The following is a 22,321-nucleotide window of genomic DNA, read 5'->3' as shown; positions in this document are numbered from 1 at the left end:
AATGCAGTTCAAGTCAAACAATAATATATTCCGGTACGAGAAGTGTAACGAATTATGATAACGAATAGTACGCAACCGTAGTGATAAGTATTGATGATGATACTCTAGGTGAGTAGTGGTGGTAATAACAAGAAGTGGTAGATAGTAAGGAACACCGGTGTAACGTCGGTAGTGGCTACTAATTGCCATAGTGGTGGAAACTTTACAACACTTGTGGATAGTAAGCTGGGACGGTGGTGAATAACAACATGGGAGACAGAGTTCCCGAACTAGTATCACTAATGAAGTCGTCGTCCTCCCTACGCGTATGAATCTTAAGTTTACGTGTGTTACCAGAAAATGGCAGAGTACGAGTTCATATGAATGAAAATTTGGTACCATTAAGGAGTTCACCTAGGAAAGATTCAAGTATGAATGCACAAGTAGTCAAGTAAGTGCTATCTATAGCAAACGTATGTCAGAATGCAATGGCTAACTATCCGGTTGTAGTCTAGATTCACTAATGCGTCCTAACGACTCTGTCAGACACACTATTGCATATCCTAGTTCCCTACAACCAACGCTCTGATACCATTAGTATCGACCTGACAAAATCGTCATTGACGGCGCCGTTAACTTAGGTCCCATTACGTGGTCATAGTCCCTATATGAGACGCGTTTGACCAAAATTATGTCGCATTCATTTGAAACGTACAAGACTTGCAAAGTTTAGTTTACCAAACGGATCGACAATAAGTTTAAGTTTACAAAAGTATAAATTACAGTTTAAGTAACTTGCGACATAATTAGTTGAAAATCACAGTTGCTATAAATAGCGTAAACATGTATGCTTTAAGTTTGAATCCAAAAGTGCTATCGCTAGCGTATGCATGCATGCTTGACTCCAAGCAAGTAATCAAAGTGTGCGGAAGCATGTATCAAGTAGCCAATTATGAACCTGAGAAACATATAGAAAACTGTCAACGAAAAACGTTGGTGAAATCATAGGTGTATTTGTAAACGTTGTTTTTGAACCATAAGATTTTGTATTTCCATAACGTTGATTATCCAAATTGTTTGCATTCCAAAAGTATGTTCGCGAGCACCCAATTATCAAGACTTAACTTTCCTTCCATAGAACCCCATCACAATAGTGTTAGAACATACACTGTTTTTCGAAAATACATTTCATCCGCACAACGGTAGCGAACCGTCCGAATGAGGGTTTGTCAAACCCGTATGGCCACACAATATAAGTTCTCGCTTACACCCTGCAAGTGTAACTAATGATAATCGAATTGAGGATTTTTGTTCTAACTCACCGTGGAATGTTTGTTTCCGTACTTGTGTTCAAAGTATAAAAGTATGTAGTATAAAACTGTATATGTTTCTCATCCCATGATTTAAAAGTATAAAAGTTGTTGAAAGATGGGACTATGATCTCACCTCGAGTGCACGAGTATAAATGTACTTCACAAAGTAAACGTGTGCATGAAAGTTGCTTAGCCTTGACCTAAACAAGTAAGTTGTATCAATTAACCGGTTACGACATAAGGTCGGGCGAAATGTGTTCAATTAGTCCTATGGCTCGTTACGACTCGATTATGTAGCATGTGAATCATGTTGTCATGTTTCATGCAAGATATAAGTGTAAACGAAAGGTTATAATGATTAAACAAAGTATTGGTTAAGTTTGAATAAAAGTCAACTTTGGTCCAAGTCAAAGTCAACGAAAAAGTCAACACGTTCGGGTCGGGTCCCGAACTATTTTTCTGAGGTTTTTAATCATATATAAGCATGTTAGAACAAGTTACATGTGAATCGGAGGTGCGTAGCATAGCAAACATTTTTCGTAAAAGTGTCATGGTGAACAGCCGCTGAACAAGTCTTATATCGCGCCGCGACATGGGATGGCCGCGCCGCGGCAATCAACTAGAGTTGGTGCCTGGCTCGTTTCAAAAGTCTAAGTCCCAAACCAAATTTCATTCAAACACATTTAACGAACCGTAAACATTCAAGGCACGTATCTTATATCGTTGGAAAGGTATTTTGACGAGGAATACAACTAAACACATTTTATCAATAAAGTTCATCATTTAAAACAACAAAAACCTCGTCGAATGATCGTTAAATGTTCAAAATCAAAGTTCAAGCTCATGAAACGCATTTCTTGACTTGGGAATCCAATTTACACATACGATACGCTGTTTTGAAGGTAATGAAACATACAATACAACTAAACACTTACTAACAACATTTCATAGCATTCAATGCGTCAAAAGTTTGTTTTAAAGTTCATCAAACCCTAACCAAAATCATGAATTCAACCATTTTGCAATTGAAGCTTTTCTAAATCAACCAACACATCAAATTGAAGCTAATGATGCTAGTAACACATTTAATACATGAACTTTAACATTTAAACAACATTTAATCACTCAAAACTAAAGATTAAACACACCCATTTTTTATATTCAAACTAGTTACTCAAAACAACAAATCGAGCATACCAAACACATATTCATGTTAGACTTGAGCCATAGACACTAACTAACACCATTTCAAGTCTATAAAGCGAATTTGAGAAATCTAGAGTTTTTAGAAACCTTACCCCAAGTAGTGAAATTGGTACCAAATCGAAGAGGATGAAGGGAGGATTACGAATATGTAATCTGTTTTGATGTTTGCTTGCTTGAATTGATTTAGATGATGATTCTTTGAAGATGTTAAAAAGTGTGTTCTTGAGCTAGAGAGGGAAAAAGAGATGAGGGAGGTGGAAGTATAAATGAATGGTGGAGATGGTGGGTTGACTAGTTGACCCAGTCAACTAGTTTGCCCACTTGACAACTTCGGTCCCTCAAGTTTAAAGCGGGTGCGTGAATTTACCAAACGAATTAATTTTAAAAACGCTAGAGTAAACGAGAGATGTTAAATCAAATAACGGAAATATTAAGACCGTTAGTTAACGAAAGATACGAATTTAGATAACGAAAGATATTATCTAAAAAAAAAAAGACGGTGTTAAAAATAAATTTAACGAAAAAACGCGGGATGTTACAATGTCATACTTAAATCATACCATAAACACTTATCAATCAAGTATTTTGAATATTTCATATATTTAAAACGTTAATAACATAATTTTACCTCATTCAAATTATTTATTCATGTTAATTATCAAATAACTTACTGTCATTCAAAGTATTTAAATAAGAATTAATTATTGTTTAATCATTACGTTTAATCAAACGAACCGTTAGTAAAATTAATGATTCTTCACTTAAGCTCATAATTTTGATCTGAGGCAAAAGTGTCAAGGGTTTCGATCGGTTGATGTTGATTCGGAGAACAAGATTGATGAGAATTCGGGTCTTTATGAACATCAATATAAGGAGATAGATGTAGCACTTGAAGGTCAAGGTTTCATCAACAAAAAAAGAAAATTAAACGAGACCGTAAGTGTTGTTTTGGGGTCGGAAGCTACTCAATCGGACGGGTTGGAGACGAGACGCTTGTTAGATAATTTGGCTCATGTTGCTACGGGTAATGTTGCGGGCAGGTTGCATTGTATTTGTACGGACATAAAGTGTAAAGGTTTTTGTCGGGGTTGGTTCAAGCATTTGAGTAAATTTCGTGGGCCCGGGGTGAAGATATATGGTCCTAAATGTAAAGCTAAAGATAAGGAAAAAAAGAAGACTATGTCGGATAATTTGTTTTGTTTACAGGATTGATCTGATGGTGATGAGGAAGGGGATGCGTTACAAATTTCATCTAAAGATGCTCGAGTGGATGGGTCTTGCAAGTGGTCGTACGTGGGCTCGGGATCAGGACGACCGTTATGTGATGGGGGTTTTTTCGATGTGTTTAAAAAGCACGGGTTTAGTCCTCCTCCGTCGGGTTCTACTTCCAGCTTCGTGATTAGGAACGGGTCACCCTTTTCATTTAAGGCTGGGACAGGTAAGGGTATCGTTAACACCAACACGGGGGACGAAGTTTCCTTGGCGCATCTCAATGCTATTAAGGTGGTTGACGATATCGGTTAGTGGGTTTGGGTTTTCTTTGGTAGTTGGTTATTATGTACTTTGTTAGATTGTTCGTTTTTTTTCATGTTTTTTAGACGTTGGTCGTGTTGTAGTCGGTTCTCGATGGGGCTTGGATCTAGTTAGCTTTTGTTCGGTTATAATGTTAGGTATAGTTTTATGTTTTCGAGCCTTATCCATGTCTTTTTCTTGTATTTGGTTCTTCTTTTTTCTCTTTCCGAGAAAAAGTTATTGTTATAAAGTTTTCGTTTTTTGCCGGAAAAAAAAAGTCAACCAAGCCCTTAAAAGTTAAAACAATTATGTCAGGGTCTAACCGGTAAATTTCCATACATATAAGGTTTAATATGCATTTTCTTTAAAATTGCAGGCGGCTGCTTATAATTTCGAAGTTGCGAAATATCTGACCTAGTTAAAACCCCTTTATCAAACCCTAGTTTTCAAGCAACCAAAATCACCGCTGAAAACCTCCTAGAGAAACAGAGCAGATATGGTGGAAGAAGAACAGCAACAACACAATGGTGGATACCAAATCGACCTTGGGAATCTGATGGCATATGATCCTCAATTCCAGTTTTCATCTGTTCCTATCAACAGGTTTAGGGCTTTAATTAATTAATCGTGAATTAGTTATCTTGTTATTTATTGTGTATTTAATCTTCTTCAAATGATGTCAATCGTTTACTAAGCTTTAAGTTAGGGCTGCTAAAGAGTCGAACTAGCTTAGTGTAAGTCTAAAAAGCTTGTTTTTATATGTGAACACTGTATGCAATAGCTGAGCTTAAGTACATCACTACCTAATATCTCAAATTACATGATGGAGACTGTTTGTTAATGACCTTAACCTGCAAGCTTTTGGACTGCTTAGGGTATATTTTTGTGATGCTTCATCAATCTTGTGTATAGCAGGGACTATCAGCTGTATTTTGAAACATTAGACTAGTATTTAGACCTAAGTCTTACGTAATAATTAATATGAGAGTTTGTAAGATATCTGGTACGAGTGGTATTAACAATTTGATATATAATCTTAACGCAATTCTCTGTTTTGTCGATTGCCTGATTATATGTTAGGGAGGATATGGTGAAGGAGACCATATCACACGCTACTAAATTAGTTCAGGCGGTTGCTGATTCTCTCTTTACATTACCTTCTGCTGAAGATGCTTCTGGGCCAATTGTCTCCCTGCCACCACCAACTACAAAATTGCCAAGAGAAAAGCCTGTATGTTATTTTTCTTATCATACATTTTCTACTTGCATTCTATGTATGTGGCCGAACTGCTAAACATGTTTGGTATATTCTAAACATGTTTAGTCCCTCTGAATAAAACAACACCATGACTTCAGTTTCTGAATCTTTTTAAATTTCTTTCTGCTCGATATTTTTTTATCTAGGATCACTGTTTGACATGTTGTTTAGGGCTTTAGGGTCTATGTGTGTCTTAGACTGTATGAACATGTCAGTCACAAGTTTACAATGTGTCATCAATTTATTAAAAAAACTAATAGTCAAAAGTCATAAAGGTGGTTATATCAAGTGCATGTGAAGTTAGTTACCCTTCTCTATATCTTCTGTTTGTAATTCATGTAAGACTACTTGTATGCTTTCAGCTACCAAAGCCTAAACCTCCAACAAAATGGGAAGTTTTTGCCAAAAAGAAAGGTTAGTACTGAGCAATATTAACTTTTAATTAGTTAGCCAGTCATATGGAGCAAGACCTTCACTTATAGGTCATTTAACGTACTAATTTTTTGACCCTTTTGCAGGCATTCAGAACAAAAAGAAAGATAAACTTGTTTTTGATGATCAAACTAGTTCTTGGAAGCGTCGCTATGGTTATGATCGGGTAAATGATGACAATGATCTTCCAATTATTGATGCAAAGATGACAGATGGTAAATATATCTAAACTTTAGCTATTGTATTCTCAGTGTTGGTAGTTGATTACATAAATAAAGTAAGTACGATGTGAAACATCCTTTGCATATGAATGGAAGCATCAATGAATTTAACATGGTTTGGGACACTTCATTCTTACAGAATCTACATTTGAGTTTTAAATCTTAAAAAGCTGTTTCCTTTTGCTTTACAATTTGATTACCCAACAACTCTCTTCAACAATCAATCTATCAAATCATTCCTTTAACTGCTTTTATACTAAAAAAAATGTAAACGACAATGTCTACTTAAATTTAAAAGTTTGTGTTGTTTTGGGTGTTGATGTGTATAATATACTTTGATTTATCTACAGAGCCAGGAGTGGATCCTTTTGCAAAAAGACGGTCAGAAAAGAAACAACGAGTTGATAAACAAGAGAGGCACCGTTTGGGTAATTTGAAAGAGGCTGCAAAAGTTGGTGCTTTACCAAGGTTAAACCTTTTTTTAACCATAATCCTTATCATTGAGTGTTTAGTGTCATACTGATCATTTAATCTCTCTGTCTTTTTGTACTACAGTCATGTTCAACTAGCTGCAACAGCGTTGCCTATAACCGGGACCCAGACTGCACCTAGAAAGGCTAGCAAGGATGAACTACAGAATGTAGCCGGGATGGCGGCAACTTCAACTGCAAGTGGTGGTAAATTCGACAAAAAATTGGCTGGTGAAAAGCCTCCAAAACATGATAAGAAATACAGGAAGGTGTGTAATATAAACCCTAAATCTGAAAAGTACATGTGCTGTGTTATATATTCATCCAATGTTTCTTGTTTGATGATTTATCTTCATGGTTACTTTGTCTATCTCTCCAGTTCTTGCCTGTCGTTGAAGGATCAGGAATGGGAAACTTAGAGAAGCAACAAACAGACAAGATTCTTAACAAATTAATGGCTAAGAATTCTCATGAAATACTCAATGTTGGAAAGGTATTACGATTTTGACCTCGCTTATGAATGGTTTGATTTGGACTGTTTTTTGATCTCAAATGAACCAGATCAAAAAATTTAGCTGCACATGTTGTGATTAACAACATATTACTTATATACAAATGACTTGAAATTTGACAAAAGTACTGTCTGGTTGTCCCATGTTACCTTTGTATTATATTTTTTTGTTACCATTTTTTAAATGTGTCAATGCTATTGATATGAGTCTATGAGATGCATTTGTTTTGTTTCTGTTTGTTATGTTAGTTTATGAATTTTCTGCTTGAAAATAGGCTGTTGACATGTACAATGCAAAGAGTGACAAGAAACGAAGAAATCATCAAGGAAAGTCTTCATCAACTTCGAGTAAATTGAAAGTGAAGAAGAGCCCGTACAAGAACGCTGGAAAGAAGAAACCTTCGTTTAAAGGAAAATCGAAATGAAAACATGTTTACAATTTTGTCAAATGATTTTGTTTTTTCTTCAAGCATTACATATGAACCAGAAAGACAGCAATGAAGTTTGTGATTTTGTACTTGTAGTAGTAGTGCTATTAAAATATATAAACTTTTATTTTCATCCTTGTGTTTACTATTGAAGAAATGTTACGTAGTATATCATATATCTGGCAAAACTTCCTCTAAGATTGATACTGTTGAGAGTGATCATTCTTTTGGAGCCTATTGACCAAAACGCCAATTTTCGTAGCTCATTACAAGGATTCGCCCTAGAAAAACGAAATAGCCAAAATGGGACTTTAATTCCCATTTTCTTGTCAACTGTTCGTTAGGATATAGGAGTATGTTGTGCTCAATACTCTTCTTTCCTTTTAATTTTCTATTAATTTAAAATTTAATCTCGAGAGTTTAGAATAGATGATATTATGTGCATCTAAGTGCAGTGAGCATACTGAACGATATTATGTTAGTTGGCACAAGTTCACCCGTAGGTTTGAGTCCGTTAGGATTAATTACGGTTTATAGGGTTAACTATTGTTTTGGAGCACATGGAGTCATCTCATTATTGTGTAAGAAAATAGCGGACTATTTTAAAGAGTTTGAGTTACTTTTTCAAGCACCTATTATCATAAACAAACGATATTATGTTAGTTGGCACAAGTTCATCGGTAGTATTGAGTACATTAGGATTACTTACTGTTTACAGGGTTAGTTATTGTTTCGAAGCACATGGAGTCATCTCTTTATCTATGTGTAAGAAAATAGCGGATTATTTTAGAGAGTTTTGAGTTTACTTTTTCAAGCACATATTATCATAAGGGTGATAAGAGCACTGGGAGTGGTGACTGATGTCACTTGGCATGTCAGGCCTGACTTGCTGAGTCAGAAAAAGTGGGGAGTGGTGACCTCTGTCAGTTGGGCATGTCAGTTTATATTTTTATTATTATTTTTATGATTTTAATTATTACATAAATGAATATAATTATAAAAATTAACATAAATAGAAATAACTTCCATTAAAATAAAAATTAAACATTACATTTCCTAATAATAAAAAACCATACGATTCCTAAAAATTAAAAAAAAAAAAACATTACGTTATCGCGATTAAAAAGTTACAATTCGTTAACTATTTCGTCATCGCGATTATGCCATAGATGCGAAACTAGAGTATGTCGAAGATACTCATGCTTGTCTTTGTCACGCAGCTCTTTTGTCTTCTCGGCATATACATCACACCTTTCGTACCAAGTTGATCCTTGTAGGTTGTTGACAGGCAAGTAGTAAGATTTATTTTCAGCGATATTAAAACCATTGTCTTCAATTATCATGTTGTGCAATATGATGCAACCATACATGATTCTTTTGATTTTGTTTACGCTATATGCCCTAGCAGGTTGTCTTAAAATACCCCCAACGACCTTGCAAAATTCCAAATGTCCTCTCAACGTCTTTACGAGCTGCAGATTGTTTCTTTGTAAAGTATTTCCTTTTTGCGTCAACAACACTTGAGAATCCCTTAACGAAAGAAGCCCACGAAGGGTAAATCCCATCAGCAATATAGTAGCCTCGATCGAAATCAACGTCTCCAATTTCGTATGGAACTTGAGGAGCCGTGTCAGTTAGTAAACTATCAAACAATGGAGATGCATTAAGGACATTCAAGTCATTGTTCGAACCGGCCATTCCAAAATATGCATGCCAAATCCAATTGTCATACGATGCAACGGCTTCCAACATGATTGTCTGGTAACCGTGATCGCCTCGGGTGAAATGCCCTTTCCATGCATTTGGACATTTACCCCAAACCCAATGCATACAATCAATGCTTCCAAGCATTTCAGGAAAGCCGTGAAGTTCTTCATGTTTATGATACAAACGACGTATATCGTCCTCGGTCGGTTCTCTCATGTATACATTACCATACAAGTCTATAATACATCTTGTAAAATTTTGCAAAGACTCACGTGATGTTCTCTCTGAAATTTGTAAATATTCGTCAAATAGATCCGGTGAATCACCGTATGCTAGTTGACGAATGACAGAAGTGACTTTTAAAATAGTAGATATTCCGAGAACACCACGTGCATCGGGACGTTGTTGAAAATATGTAAACCACTTTGGTGCATTGGGACGAGTAGAGTAAGAAAGTATACCTTCAATTATTTTTTCAAGAAGACTTTGTGACATTCGATAACGCCGTTTGAAATATTCAGGGGGATACTTCGGATCTTGAACAAAATAATCTTTCATCAAACGATTGTGCGCTTCTACACGATCACGATGAATGTAGCGACGTTTTCGTCTTGAGCTTTGAGCCTCATTTTGTTCCTCGACCTCTCTACGTATTACCACGTTATTTCGATAGGCAAATATATACTTTTCATTGCGTTAACCAAACTTTCTTCGTCGGAACTACTCATTTTTAAAGAAATATTTTTATTTAGATGATAGAATTTGGATTTGATTGTGGGAGTATATGTTGAGTAAGATGGATGTAAAATGATATGTGTTTGTGTTTGTGTTTGTATATGTGTTGTGTATATATAGCATTAAAAAGGAAAAAAAAAATTAAAAAAAGCCAACGGTCCAATATAGAGCCGTTAGATGTATTTAATTTTTTTTTTAATAAACCGAACCCCAAATTTCCGTCGTCTGGGCTACTGACGAGGCCGCGACTGAACCTCGATCAAGGGATGGGGAGTGGGGCGACTGGGAACGAGGTGTGGGACGGGGTAAATGACACCTTCCACTCCCACCGCTCTAAAGGTGATGATATGTACTTAATCCATTTTTGTTATGTACACAACCATCATATGCTTTACAGTGTTGTCATTCACAATGCTTTTGAATTCATTCTACCAGGTCACAAGTGACGACAACAAACCGGCGGTGGTTAAAAAATAATGTATTCATTTAGGGAAATTCGCCCAAATACACTTTTTTTAAAACTTTTCTTCCAAAATACACTTTCGGGAAAAAAATTGTCTATTTACACCATTAGGTCGACCACCATTTGGGTCGACTACCCCTTTACCCGGTCGACCACTTTAGTTTTCAAGGTAATCGACCAACATTCTTCATTGACGTTGGTCGACTACTTCAATGATATGGTCGACTTCAAGGTCGACCGACTTGTTAGCCATAAGTGGGTCGACTAACCCTATTCGACCATACTTGCGTTGTAGGCGACCGATTAGTGGGTCGACTATATTAGTGAAATAAACTTTAATTTGAACAACAAATATTATATATTATCTCATACTACATTTATTGATTACACAACAAATAACACAAGTTACAGACACAACACATACACGACAGTTAAACGGCGGAAAACATATGAACACACATACCTATCATCCATGGCAGTTAAACACATTTAAAACACAAAGAAGAAGCTAATCATCACTCAAATTGTAAGTGGAGCCAAATTGTGTTGAGCATGAGTCTTCACGTTTTCCTTTACCCTTGCCCTTTACCAACCCCTTCGGTTTTGCCTTTGTTTTTGAGTTACACTTGGACTTTTGTTTACCTTCAGAAAGATCATAATGTGCGGTGCAAGTTGATCTAGTATGTCCATATTCCAAGCAACGACTGCATTTTCTTTTAGATTTGAAATTGTCTTTGTCCTCTCCTTGGGACGGTATACGAGCAGTACTCTTCAGTCTACCCGATTGTCGCTTTGTAACCAATGGCGGTAGGACGGTTTGTAGGTGTCCTGGATCTATCCATTCAGAAATATGATCTAGCGGGTTAATATCTTCCATGTATGCCGACTTGTACGTTTCAGTGTGGAAATACTTCTGAACGTGTGTAGTAACGTTACGTAGAACAAAATACCTTGCTACTGCCATTACATGTCCACAGGGTATACCGGAAAACTGCCATTGTTTACATGTGCAAGTTTTATCTTGTAGATTGACTTTACCGCCCTTTTTCATATCCAATACCTCAAACTTAACTTGTGATATCGGTTTGACAGTCCAACTAATAGACTTACGATTTCTTTTACCAAGCTTACGCTCTGCATATGGTGTGACAGGGGTTGTTAAACCATCAGCAGTGTTTCGGTGTTCCCAAAACCATTGTTGAACTGAAGCTCTAAAGAATTCAAGAAGCATTGTAATCGGGAGTTTCCTCGCATGAACTGACAGTGCGTTCATTGACTCTGCACTATTAGAAGTTAGGTAAGCATACCGAACACGATCTGCATGATGTCTAGACCATCTGTTGAACCCAACAGTAGTGAGTGTACATGCACTGTCTGGGATACGTCGTGCTAGTATACCAAAGTGGTGATCAAAATCAGATTTTCTATACGCTTTGCACATTTTCCAGTAGTGCCACTCGTAACTTTTAACCCTTTTAGACACACTTTTGAGGTTTCCCAACAAATGTCTAGCACATAGTGCATGAAATACTTCTGGAAATACGTTTGATATGTCAGCAGCTATTGCAGGTGCCCTGTCAGATATAATGGTAAGATTAACAATACAACACCCCGAAGACTGTAGAGAGTCTCTTAGATTACCAAAAAACTATGTCCAATGATCGGTGGTCTCTCATGCTCCAATACCGTAGGCTAATGGAAGGATTCCATTGTTAGCATCCATAGCGACAACAATCAAGTTAGTCCCCAAGTAACGACTTTTTAAATGAGCCCCATCGACTATGATTACTGGTCGTGCATAGTTAACAAACGAACGTGTTTGCATATTAAAGTATTGAAACATTATTTTTAAATACGAGTTAAATTAATAAGTAAATAAAGAAAGCATTAAACATACCGCTGCACCAATGGACATGTAACTCATAACAAATCTGCCTTTGTTGTCCGTTCGAATGTTGGTTACACTGCCTGGATTAGACAATCTAAGATTATATAGATAATTAGGTAGTATTTGAAAGGAATCTTCAAGACTACCCCTCAACATCTCAATTGCGTAACATTTGGCTTTCCATGCTTGGTGGTATGATAGACTTATTTTAAATCGCGCCGACATATCAGTCCTTATATCACTCGGTCGATAGACACGACCTTCTTGTTTCATCACCTCTTTCAGTATATTACCTAGGACCTTCTTGGTGGCATGCTTATTGTTCGGAAGAATTTGGGTATTTGAGCACGTGTGTAGATCATTCAACTTCCGTACTTGAAAGTTGTTGCTATCTTGTATACACCTAGCAGTAATTTGCCATGAACAATTTGGTGATATGCATGTAGCTGTATACCTTGACTTATCTGAGTACTTTGGTTTTATCTGGAACCCTTCAGTAACACACTTTGTACGTAATTGCATAAGAAAATCTTCCTTGTTTTCGAAAGTCTGATTCAATTTAACTAGATCTGAGGTTTCATATATTGTCATTGATCTAGGTTTCATTTCGGGTTGAGTGTTCGACAGTAACGGTGGCATGTTCCAAAATATATCATCTGGTTGGGGATTATACTTATTTGGCTGGTCATAAGTTTGTGTTTGGTCGACGTATTCATCTTCGTATTCATCATCACTATCAGGAACATCAGCCTCATCAACTATGTAGTTAGAAAAAGGGTGTTTTGTTGGTTTGATTGGATTCACATTTTCCATATCATCATGCTCAGATCCGCTTTGATCAGATGTAGGTAGGTCAACGATGTAATGATCTTCGTTACCTTCAAACGGTGGTTGTTTATCATTCAACAAATTGGTGTATTGTATTTGTTGGTTGATTTCATTTGTGGTTTGAGTTTGTAAGTTGATCTGATTTACAGATTGATTTTGTAGGTTCAAATTATTTGTGTATGGATGTGGTTGGTTGTACTGATCAGTGTATGGGTGGTGTAGGTTGAACTGATTGTTACTTTGGTGTTCTAGGTCGTACTGATTGATGGTTGACTGTTGTAGGTTGAACTGATTGATGGATGACTGTTGTCGGTTGAACTGATTATTGTATGGATGATGTAGGTTGAACTGATTATTGGATTGCTGAGGTAGGTTGAACTGATTATTGGATGGATGATTAAGGTTGTACTGATTATTGTAAGGATTTTGTAGGTTGAACTGATTATTGGTCGGATGTTGTAGGTTTAACCGATTATTGTATTGTTGTTGTAGGTTGAACTGATCATTAGGATTAGTAAGGTTTCGACCTAAAACATGCATTGAATTCGTAATATCTTCTAGATATATGTGAACGGGTTGATTTGAGATGGCGAAATTCATAAAATCATTAAAATCATCTTCATCATCAGTGATATCCAAGACACAGTTATCGACAACGTATTTCATAGATATAACTAAATCTTGTGAAACATCAATTTTTTTCAACACATATTTTAACAAAAGCGTATGATTTAAGGGTTTGTTTGGCGCGATTATAAGTTTCAAAGGTACTCTGGGACAATTAAGTGGCATATAAACTATATGATTATTGACATGTTCAAAATAACCTCCTGAACAAATATATATCTTTAACTTACTCATCACTATAAATGTAAAGACATATAAAAGTAGGGATTACTCACCAATAAGTGATGACCTCAAACTGCGCAAAGAGTTAACTTCAACTACTAAGTTGTTGTGAATATGAATCTGGTGTGTTTGAATATCGATCAAGTATGGTATTTATTAAGTATGGGAATTACTTATGGGATCCCATTACTTATAGAGTACAAATGGATAACATGAATAAAAGGATCTACCATTATCCAATTAAATTCATGAAAGGTGGATTTCCTATCCGTAGCTAATAAGTATAAGAAATGTTATCTAAATGTGGGACCTAGGTTGCCTTTTTAATCATGAAAGTCCACTGTGGTCGACTACTTCATATATGGGATCGACTATGTCATTTTTATTAAGTGGTCGACCCACATCAGGGTCGACCACGGTGTATTTAAGCAGTGGTCGACCACATTTTACTATGTGGTCGACTACTTCATATATGGTGGTCGACTATGTCATTTTTAGTAAATGGCCGACCCACATCAGGGTCGACCACAGTGTATTTAAGAAGTGGTCGACCACATTTTACACCAGTGGTCGACCAGTCATTTGGTGACTGTCAAAAGATTACAGTGGAGCATGTTCAACCTGCTGACCTAATATGACAACACAAACATTAGAGCTACCTTTTACAGTGGATCCTGTTCAAAATACAATACCAACACAAACATTAGAGCTACCTTTTACGTACTTCGATTCGAGATCTAAAGAATATCTTCCCCATCCTATGTCTGTATTCTAATGCAACCTTCGCAGTATCTTTCTCGAATGGGTAGGTTAGCTGGCAAAATACACGCTCCATGTTTATGCAAACCCATACGCCACAGTCACCGTAATATCCTGACTGCTGAGGTGAGTCGATATACGTAAATGTAGATGGCATCGAGACGTGTGGTGGAGGAGTGTAGTTAATTGCCCTCAAAAACTCTGGCAGACACTTACCCAACTCGGAAACATAATAAGCGCGGTGGTCAATTGAGCTGTGCTTGACAAAACTATCGTAAATGACGACGGTGAAGTCCTTAAGATCAAGCACAATAAGCACCCAGTGATCCGCATCTTCCAAACATGTTGGGAATAGGACCTACAATTAACGTTAGAAAGTTATACATATAACTCCCACCTGAATGTATATGTCAATGTATATTTAAACTGTATATGTATATGTATTTGATATTGTAACCTTCTGACACTTCGACCAATGTGGGAAAGGGAGTCTCGATCCGTCTGCATAACAAGTAATATTGGGATTGGTGTAATTCGGGTCAAGTGTTACACCCTTTTTAAAAATCCCCATCCACTTAATCATGTCAACCGACATGATCGTACATCTTTGGCGGTCCTTTAGTGGCTGAAAATCCATTTGATCTAAACGGTAGCTCCACCACAACAACATAGATCCCCAACCATTAATATTCTGAAATTAACAATCACTTAGTCAATCTCAAGTTAGCGGAGTTAAATGTCGACCACTTTAATAATAAGTTTATAAAACACTTACAAAGTTATCTAAGTAACCGCCTTCAAATTTGTTGTAGATCCGCTCCCAAAACTCGTCAGTGATGAATATAAATCTGTCGGATAGGCCCCGAACAAATACCGATAAGCACTCGTAATGTGGAGTCATCATCTCTTCCGGTGTCTTAGGGCCGTTGATGTCAAAGCAGAGGGGTATAAAATACTATTAAATTTTAGCAGAAAATACTATTAAATACGATACAATTTTACACAAGATATTTATTTATTTATAGAATGGATATACTTAAACCTTGCTACAACACTTATAGGCAGTGTACCTAATCGTACAGTAGTGTAGTTTTTAGTAAGTCCGGTTCGTTCCACAGGGAGATCTTTAAGCAAAGCTCAACGCTATATTAGTTTACTTTTATAAAAATACAAATATATATATAAGTAATATTATTATTATAAAGAGGGGTTTTTACCGTTTAATGACCGGTTTGTCGATTTTAAAACTTTAGTCGCAGTTAAAACCTAATGTAAAATATAAAATAAATACAAGACTTTAAATTAAAGCGTAAAGTAAATAACGATAATGAAATTGCGAATAATAAAAATGCGATAAAAATTAAATTGCGATAATTAAAAAGTACGATAATTAAAAGTGCGATAAAATGAAATAACAATAAATAAAAGTGCGATAATTAGAAGTGCAATTAAATATACAATAAAGGAAATAAAATATGATATAAAAGAATTATGCTTATTTAAACTTCCGTAATCATGATGTTTGACGTGTTGATTTTAGTTTTATGCCCATGGGTTAATTGTCCTTTGTCCTGGATTATTCAATATGTCCGTCTGGTTTTTGTCCATAACAGTCCATCAGTCATAAATATAAATTGCAAGTGTCCTTGTCAAATTATTATTATACCCGAAGATAAATATTCCAACTAATTGGGGATTCGAATTGTAACAAGGTTTTAATACTTTGTTTAATGAATACACCAGGTTATCGACTGCGTGTAAACCAAGGTTTTACTACTTTGTTAACAATTACACCAATTACCCTTGAATGTAATTTCACCCCTGTTTTAATTATTCTAGTGGCTATTAATCCATTCCCGTATCCGGTTAAATGAACGATTATTCGTACAAATAAATACCCCGCCCATCGTGTCCGATCGAGTGTATATGGTAATTTATAGGGACGCCCAATTGTAAATCTTTATATTAACATTAACAAACTTTCATTTAGTTAAACAAATATAAAGCCCATTAATAGCCCATAGTCTAGTTTCCACAAGTGTCGTTCTTTTGTCCAAACCCCAATTATGGTACAAAGCCCAATTACCCAATTTTAGTAATTAGCCCAACATCATGATTACTTCGTTTTAAATAAGCATAATAATAACTTAGCTACGAGACATTAATATAAAAAGGTTGAACATAACTTACAATGATTAAAAATAGCGTAGCGTTACACGGACAGAATTTCGACTTACACCCTTACAACATTCGCTAACATACCCTTATTATTAGAATTATAATTAAAATTAAAATATAAATTATAAATATAAATATATTACGTATATATTGAGAGAGATTGAGAAAAATAAGATGTAAAATTCGATCAGAATTCGGTTGGCTTTATAGCCAGAAATGAATTTTGGGGCTCCGCGACTCGCGGCAAAAAGCCCTTCAAACTCCGCGAGTCGCGGAGAGGTATTTTCATTTCACACCCTTGGAGTTTCTGGCTGCCGACGGTTTTAATAATATATATATATAATATATATATAATTAATATAATTAATTATATATTATATTATATTTATATACATAGTTAACTTGTAATTTTTAGTCCGTTGCGTCGAGCGTTAAGAGTTGACTCTGGTCCCGGTTCCGGTTTTTTGAACGTCCTTGCGTACAATTTAATATCTTGTACTTTGCGTTTTGAATCTTGTACTCTTGTGATTTCGAGACGTTTCTTATCAATAATTGGAACCTTTTTGATTGTCTTTTGTTCTTTTGAGCTTTTTGGTCGTTTGCGTCTTCAAATCGTCGAATCTGTCTTTTGTCTTCACCTTTTATTATTTAAACGAATATCACTTGTAAATAGAACAATTGCAACTAAAAGCTTGTCTTTCTTGAGGAATAATGCTATGAAATATATGTTCGTTTTTAGCATTATCAAATATTCCCACACTTGAGCGTTGCTTGTCCTCAAGCAATATTGTCTTGAAATACTAGAATCACTTCTTTATTCTTCACACTTTGTACATCAGTGATTTCTATACGGCGGTATAAACAATGGTAGTAACGATATGGTTTACAGTCCCACATGACTATAAAAATTTAGATCCATTAAGGAAATTGGATCTTTATGAAAACATTTGATCTTTTGAAAATTAAATCTAGTTTTTTTTTTTTTTTTTTTTTTTTTTTTTACCCTAGATAAGTTTTCCGGAATAACCCTTTACCGGTGTTTGCAAAATATTTTTGTGGGTTTGGTGGGTTTCAGATTTGAAAATTTTAGCTCAAAACTTGCGGTTTTGTGTCACCCACTTGCTAACCTTGTATTTGGAAAGCAACACGTCCAGTTTACTTGTTCCGTATATTACCTTTCGGCAAACTACCGTCCGGTTGTAAAGGAAAGCGTTGAACAAGCAACTGTTAAGGCAATGTCCCGTGACATGCTTTTGATTATGGTCTATAACGTGTCGGACGCAATTACTATCCTTGGTAGGAGCAATAGTAAAGCTCACCCTTATAATTTGTCGGTCTGGCACAAGGTCCTGTCTTTGACCATGTTATGCAACCACCGTTCTTACGGTTGACACCCGATTTAGTTCAGGTGACCTAATGAATTCCAGGTGAATTCCTAGGATTTTACGTTCAATGGTAATGAACGCATTGAAAATAGGGTTTTCAGAAAACAAATCGGTTTATAATTTTGATCAAAATATTTTCTCGTTCAAGCTCGAGTTTAGATATCATTGAATTCCATGAGTTTGTAATTCTCAATCTTTAAGGTCAATCTCTAGGATTGAGTAATATCAGTCTTAAAAGCTGATTTTTAATCTTTAAGGAGATTATCCTTTCTGGGGATCTGATTCATTAGTCTTATCCAGCTAATTTGCACGGTGCCTCCCCATTGTACGAGATAAATCCTTCTCATGGTTAGGATAAATCTGACCACTTGGCGACCCTGTTTAATGCTGAGGTCCGTGGATTTCCTGCTGATTTTAGTGATGACTTTTCTAGATTTTTCGTCAACCTACAGCTGGTCTGAACGACAACTTCATGACCTAAATCAAGAAGCGCGTGTCTTTTTCGGAAGACTTTACTTCCTTTTAATGATGGAATTGATTCATCGTGTAGATCCATCTCTTCTTTTCTTTCATCGGGTAAAACAGTTTAGTTTAGTTCAAAGCAAAAGTATTTTCAGTTATTTGTTACAAATATATGTGACATATGTTTAAAATAACTTGGTAAATTTTCCCACACTTGGCTTTTTATTTTTCTTTTTATCGTCCTCTATTCCATTTTAAATGAATTTTAACATTTTAGTTTGTTTCTCAATTTATGTCCTTTCCGAGGTAACAATAATTTCGGTGTTAAAACCTAGTTTTATCGTTCATAAATATGTATAAACATGATTTGAATTCATTTAATTGAAAATTTTGAAAAATTTTACTAGAATTGGGTAGTCAGTATATAAGACTAGGGCTGTTCTTTTTTTATCAGAGAGCACTAGATTCTAATACAACTACTGCTTTACTAGTATTTTTAATGGTAACCAAGTGTTTAATAAAAATTTTTAAAATCCGAAAGAATTTAACCCCTTCCCACACTTAAGATCTTGCAATGCCCTCATTTGCAAGAAATCAGTAACAATTTAAATTATTGAGGGTGATTTGTGTGAAAATGATTAAATTTTTACCAAAGTTTCCAAATATATTGGCGTTTGTTTGCTGAATGATAAATGGTGCACGTCATTTGTTCATTCCGTCTTGTTGTTATTTCACATATATTTTGCATCATTGTCGTCAAAATTACTTGCTTTTGCTGAACTTAATGCCAGTCTTTGAAAATGCGTTGTTTTACCCTGTTGTGTACATAAGATAAACTGCAAACATATATACATATTTTTGAAGTTTGGTTTATTACCCCACATTCAAAAATTATTAAAATCTAAGAATAAAAGTTAGATAATTATAAAAATGATTACAATATTAACAAAAATATTAAATACATCAATAATTACAAATTACAAAAAAAAAAAAAAATAAGTAAACTAAGGATGATATTGGTACCAATAGGGGTTCCACGCATAACCATAAGTGCTATAGAATGCTTCGGCAGGGTCATACGTAGGATATGGTGGCTGCATCTCTATCGACCAAGGAGGGAAGACGGGTTTCGGTGTAGGAATATAGTTTCTACCTATATGTTGGCAATGCGCTATGATCTGGTTCTGATGAACTTGCCAATCTTCAAATGCTCTCTGTCTAGCATTTTCGTATTCCTGAGAAGCTATAAACCTTTGCATTTCTTGCATCTGGTTCCCCCCTCCTACATTACCTTGTTCTTGGTTTCTCTCTACCTGTGGATGTCTACCATTGTATCGTACTGCGGCGTTATTTCGCCGCTTCAAAACTTTAGCACCATGGTATACATTTAAACCTATAGTGTCGCGGGGTTCCGGCTCTTCTACTAATAATCCCCCCCGACTTATATCCACACCGAGATATTCACCAATCAAAGTAATAAAAATACCACCTCCTATTATGCTATGTGGACGCATCCCTCGAACCATAGCTGATAAATAATAACCCACACAATATGGTATACTTACAGCGCTGTGTGGGTCTCGAATACACATATGGTAAAACAAATCTTGTTCATTTACCTTTTCTTTGTTTTTACCCCTTTGTGTAATCGAATTAGCTAAAAACCTATGTATTACTCTTAATTCGGCTCTATCTATATCCAAATAAGAGTAGTTTCCCCCTTTGAAACGGTGGTGGCTTGTCATTTGACTCCACACACCGTGTGTATCAAAATTCTCATCTATTTTCCTACCGTTTAGTATCAATCCTCTACAATCGGCAGACGCTAATTCCTCAGGCGTATATATACGTAAAGCCTGAGCCATGTCCAGTAAAGACATGTGGCGCATCGAACCGCCTAACAAAAATCTAATAAAAGAACGATCGGTTAAACTAGCTACCCGATCATTCAACTCTATACTACATAACAACTCTTCACACCATACTTTATATACAGGTCTGCGTATGGTGAATAAACATATCCAGTCATTAAAATAAGAATTACCATACCTCTGTACCAGTAATTCCCTAATTGGCCCGGCCAATTCTACAGCTTCCAAGGGTCCCCATTCTATGACCCTTGGTACCTCAACAACCTTGGAATGAAGAGTATGCAAACCCCGTTGATATTTTGGATAATCTATCCAAAGTCTGTCAAATCGCAAGTTCGGGTGCAACTGTTCCAAGTGCATATCTGAAAAGGTCATGACTGGATGAGGTACATCCTGCTTGTAGTAGTTATCTACCTCCTGTTGTTCCAAGTTCTCAGCAGGAGCGTGACGGGCTTGGGATGAAGATTCACCCCTTTCAGTCTGCAAAACACATCAAACACAAATTTTGTGCATCCAAATATGCATTAGTGTCAGCAAAATCATCAATCAAAATAAATTCAATGACATTATCAATTTATATCAAACTTAAGCTTATTTTCACATTTTTATCAAGTCTACACTTTTTCAAATAAGCATATACGAAAATTTTCACCAAGTTCATAAGCATTCAACTCAAATAACATGTCAAAATAATCATTACTAGCAAATAAACAAGTCTCAAATGGCATTATCTTTCAAAAATCAAGTTCATGAATTTTGGACTTGAAAAAGTCCACTTTAATTCTCAAAATCATGTTTAGGCTCAAAGTTTGGATCATTTAACTACCTAGACATGTTACACTACTCAATTTAGCAACAATTCATGACAAAAATCGGCCATAACCTGTTTATATCAAAAAGCCCCAAATTGCTCAAGAACACAAACCCTAGATTCTAAAGAATTTGAAGTTTTTGGCTTCAAATCATGTTAACAAGCATCAATCTAGGTTATACATGCATAATATACTAACAATTTAACACTAATTACACTAAAAATTAACAAAATTCAAATTATGAAAATATGCTCAAGAACACACTAAAATTCGGATTTAAAGGTGATTTGGGGTGTAATTGTACCTGTTTTCTTGAGTAGTTCCTAGATATCATCCTTCTCAACATGATTGTAGTGAAAAATTTGAAGATTAATGGTGAAAAATCGAGTTTTTGGGATGATTTTCGTGGGTTTTCTCGAGCTCTTTTTCGCAGTTTTTTTTTCTGTGTTTTTGTGTTTTGTGTGTACAGATCGTGCAGCTGGTTATATTTTTTTTTTTCTGTAATTTTGTCCCTCCGCGAGTCGCGGAGGTTTTCACTTAAAACTCCGCGAGTCGCGGAGTTATTATTTTTTTTTTTTTTTTATTTTTTTTTTTTTTTTTTTTTTTTTTTAATCCTTAACTTATAACACAATTAAGAAATTAATTTTAAAATTTTGTTTCCCTTGTTATTTAGGACGAGGTCGTTTCGGATCGATGTCCTAGTCCGTCCTTCGACAAAATTTTAAAATTTGTCTTTTTGTAGCGATTGTTTTAAAAGCTAAGATTTTTGGGTTTTTTAATGTTTTTGGCATACTTTAAATCAACAAGATTAAAAATATTGATAATAAAAGTTCTCGTCCCTTCCTCGGGTAAGCAATTTCGGTTCAAAGACCTAGTCTTCAACTTACGACGAATTTTAAAAATCATATTTTTAACTTAATGAGATAAAGTAAATTTTTGTTTTTAAATTCACACAACTTAAATATAAAATTCAAAATTAAAATTAAAAATTCACACCAAACTCAAAATTTAAAATGCATAAAATTAAAAATTAATATTTTAAAAATTAAAAATT

General features: G+C 35.4%; 2 protein-coding genes and 1 long non-coding RNA gene across 3 annotated transcripts; 1 reads left to right on the top strand and 2 right to left on the bottom strand.

Annotated features, from left to right (window-relative positions):
• The first annotated feature begins 4,448 nt into the window (after window positions 1-4,448).
• LOC139852685 (ribosome biogenesis regulatory protein homolog) lies at window positions 4,449-7,463 on the top strand. Its single transcript, XM_071842009.1, has 8 exons — window positions 4,449-4,613; window positions 5,091-5,241; window positions 5,631-5,682; window positions 5,787-5,915; window positions 6,272-6,389; window positions 6,477-6,660; window positions 6,771-6,884; window positions 7,178-7,463. The coding sequence occupies exons 1-8, from the start codon at window positions 4,507-4,509 to the stop codon at window positions 7,325-7,327; spliced, it is 1,005 nt and encodes a 334-aa protein (XP_071698110.1). The 5' UTR covers window positions 4,449-4,506; the 3' UTR covers window positions 7,328-7,463.
• A 994-nt stretch (window positions 7,464-8,457) lies between these two features.
• On the bottom strand, window positions 8,458-10,709 carry LOC139853563 (uncharacterized). Its single transcript, XM_071842949.1, has 3 exons — window positions 10,699-10,709; window positions 8,764-9,683; window positions 8,458-8,660 (listed from the first exon to the last, which is right to left on the bottom strand). Exons 1-3 carry the CDS (start codon window positions 10,707-10,709, stop codon window positions 8,458-8,460), a joined length of 1,134 nt encoding a protein of 377 aa, XP_071699050.1.
• Window positions 10,710-14,771: 4,062 nt separating this feature from the next.
• LOC139852085 (uncharacterized) lies at window positions 14,772-15,434 on the bottom strand. The gene is made up of 3 exons (XR_011760919.1): window positions 15,335-15,434; window positions 15,017-15,250; window positions 14,772-14,917 (listed from the first exon to the last, which is right to left on the bottom strand). It is a non-coding gene; the product is annotated as an uncharacterized lncRNA (long non-coding RNA).
• Window positions 15,435-22,321: the final 6,887 nt, after the last annotated feature.

Source organism: Rutidosis leptorrhynchoides, chromosome 6 (assembly GCF_046630445.1).
Source record: "Rutidosis leptorrhynchoides isolate AG116_Rl617_1_P2 chromosome 6, CSIRO_AGI_Rlap_v1, whole genome shotgun sequence".
NCBI lineage: Eukaryota > Viridiplantae > Streptophyta > Magnoliopsida > Asterales > Asteraceae > Rutidosis > Rutidosis leptorrhynchoides.
The sequence above is the reverse complement of the archived record's forward strand: the minus strand, read 5'-3'. Positions and strand labels throughout refer to the sequence as shown.

What these genes read in the sequence shown, in the direction of transcription:
- LOC139853563 (XM_071842949.1), bottom strand. An exon ending in GACATTTGGAATTTTGCAAG is followed by an intron (nt 8,661 to 8,763) that starts GTCGTTGGGGGT and finishes TGATAATTGAAG; the next exon opens with ACAATGGTTTTAATATCGCT.
- LOC139852685 (XM_071842009.1), top strand. Translation starts at nt 4,507, where the DNA reads ATGGTGGAAGAAGAACAGCAACAACACAATGGTGGATACCAAATCGAC. An exon ending in TCATCTGTTCCTATCAACAG is followed by an intron (nt 4,614 to 5,090) that starts GTTTAGGGCTTT and finishes ATTATATGTTAG; the next exon opens with GGAGGATATGGTGAAGGAGA. An exon ending in TGATGCAAAGATGACAGATG is followed by an intron (nt 5,916 to 6,271) that starts GTAAATATATCT and finishes ATTTATCTACAG; the next exon opens with AGCCAGGAGTGGATCCTTTT.